Source organism: Penaeus chinensis, chromosome 5 (assembly GCF_019202785.1).
Source record: "Penaeus chinensis breed Huanghai No. 1 chromosome 5, ASM1920278v2, whole genome shotgun sequence".
Taxonomy (NCBI): domain Eukaryota; kingdom Metazoa; phylum Arthropoda; class Malacostraca; order Decapoda; family Penaeidae; genus Penaeus; species Penaeus chinensis.
The window spans coordinates 38248185-38250624 of record NC_061823.1 but is presented as its reverse complement, the minus strand read 5'-3'; the positions used below and the strand labels follow the sequence as shown (position 1 = coordinate 38250624).

The 2440-nt window shown below is 42.8% G+C and overlaps 1 protein-coding gene across 1 annotated transcript in view; it reads left to right on the top strand.

Annotated features, from left to right (window-relative positions):
• LOC125025887 (lachesin-like) overlaps positions 1-1991 on the top strand; it is a 77638-nt gene extending 75647 nt beyond the window's left edge. Inside the window, exon 10 of the mRNA XM_047614197.1 lies at positions 189-1991. Coding sequence (XP_047470153.1) covers positions 189-379 — 191 coding nt within the window. The 3' untranslated portion in view covers positions 380-1991. The remainder of the gene's footprint in view (positions 1-188) is intronic.
• The last annotated feature ends 449 nt before the right edge of the window (positions 1992-2440 follow it).

Sequence of the window (2440 nt, the reverse complement as noted above, 5' to 3'; positions counted from 1 at the left end):
CCACTGAAGATTCAAATACACAATCATTCCCTTCACATTCCGTAGACAACGAATGCTCATCCATACAATAATTAAACGTAACCTAAAATGAATTCCCCCAATGATACATATCCATATTTTGTTCACCTTCGTATAGCATAACGTACAAGGAACCTACTTCACCTCCCCCCACCTGCTCTCTCCTCCAGGTTCGGGCCACCTGAACACCCTACATCGGGGTCGCCAACCTGGCTACCCCGTTCGGCCGGACCAGGACAGCGGCGCCCGGATGTCGACGCCCCACACGGTCCTCCTCCTCCTGCTGCCGCTGTTCGCCCTCGCCTTCTGCCCTCCCTTCAGGCTACCTTCTCTCCCCTCTTGGCTAGCTCTGCGCCTGTAGTTACGTCATTAGCTTTGTTCACGGAGGAGAGCTCTGGCGAAGGGCGTTTGGGGCGAGGCGAGAAGGGGGCTGTCAGCTGGTCGCGTGAGGGTTTGCGTGTGATCTGCCCCGCGTCTTTGGCTTCGCGTTGGATGGGTCAGTGGGCGGCGAGGTCAGAGGTTAGAGGAAAAGGAGAAAGAGAGAGAAGAAAAAATATGAGAGGATGGTATCTTCTTTGTATTTATTTATCTTTGTTAATAGCTTGTTTATGATGTTTTGTCGGTATTTAAGACAGCAAGAGTATGTTTATCTGACTTTTCTTTATCAGAAAGAAAAAAACAGAAAACCGTAAAAAGACGCACTCCAAAAGAAATAAAAAAGTGAAAGGATAAAAACAAAAAAATAAAAAAAATCAACAAAATACCTTTAATCTGCCAGCAACATACACAACACCGTATTTCTCTTCATCAATTTATCTAGCCTAGAACCTCCCCCCCCCCTAAAAAAGTCAAAAAAGAAAAAAAAAAAAAAAAAAAAAAAGCAATCCTTCAGCGCCTTTAGCCATTAGTTGAAAAAAAAGTTACATACAGCACTTAACTACCTTAAACTTCGCTAGGCTCTGAAAATGTGCAAAGCGAAGATATGCGAAAATGCTAATCTGCAGTCTCGCATTTTAAGCCCGCACTGATGATCTAAGGTCTGCCTTTTTCATTCATAAAAGGATACCATCAGTATTATTTCAATCAAGAATAACATCGATCATCAATAAATATTGTATCATCATCATATCTTCATCAACACGCAGGATACATCTCCGCTAATTATCATATCAAAAGCTTTACAACTCTGAGAAGCTAACAATTAACCCTATTAGTTCTACAATCAGCCACAATTAGGTGAACAATCACGCCAAAAGGATATATCAAAGGATTAGGTCTGGGAGCGAGGAAGGGAATTAATCCTAAGCCATCAGGCCAGCAATCCGAACAATAATTCGAAGTTGGCCCAACTTCGCTATAGACTTTGAAGAACTTGATCTGCTGGAGATTTACGACTTAACCTTTACTTAAATTATGATTGGGGTTTATCCAAAACACGGGGAAAATATCCCACATTCATTCGTATTTTAATTTTTTTTTTGTAATATGTGAACCGATATGTCTATTCTACCGCCCATTTTTCACCATTAGTTAGAAGACTTAGTCACCCTTAACCCTTTAAGATTTGGAGATTCCCACATATATCCACGATCATTCATAGAATAAAGGCTCGTTACGATTGCTATGTTAACCAAGAGACCGATCATTCATTACCATTAGTCATCAGAACCACTATTAACCCTGTAATTGGGCATGTCACCCCAACCATCCGTACCGTAAACAGGTTCCCTACAACCTTTACCTCAGAGTCTTACCCCCTACCTCCCCATTACCCCATTAGTCAGTAGAGTAAACCACCATTAATCCTGCCTCTGGAGTACCCACACCTCCCTAATCCCCCCCACCTCCCTCCCATTCACGAGCCCCCATTCATCATAAAACCCACTCGAACCATTAACGCTAATCGACGCCCCCATCGGCGAGCGAGCTTTGAAACCATTGATCGACATCTCCCTTGGAAGTCCGCGCGTCGAGAGGCACCTACTTCTTCATTAACGGCGAAAATACAAATCATAATTCTTGGTCTCCCTCTCCGTTAGGCAATCGCAGGGGGAGGGGGGGAGAGGCGATGTATCGGTAAATTTTCGCATTCATTTCCCTGCTTAAAGAGAAAGAAAATTTATCCGCGAGGTTGACGAAGAGGGAGAGGAAAATAAGTGATTAAACGCTAGTCGGTCATTGTTCGAAAACACTTTTGATGGCGCGTGTGAAAAGGAATCTGCGGTTTTCCAATCAATTTGAAACTGTCACATAGATTGAGCTTTTCCCTTTAAGGCGGATAATATTCCTGAGTTTGTGTTTAGAATTTTGGGCTACAATATTTATGCATAAACGCGTGGCTCTACGTGATGTAAAATTGTAATACATCTTGAAACCAACGCACGGTTTAGAAATAGCCTACAGTTTTCACAGCATTTCATCT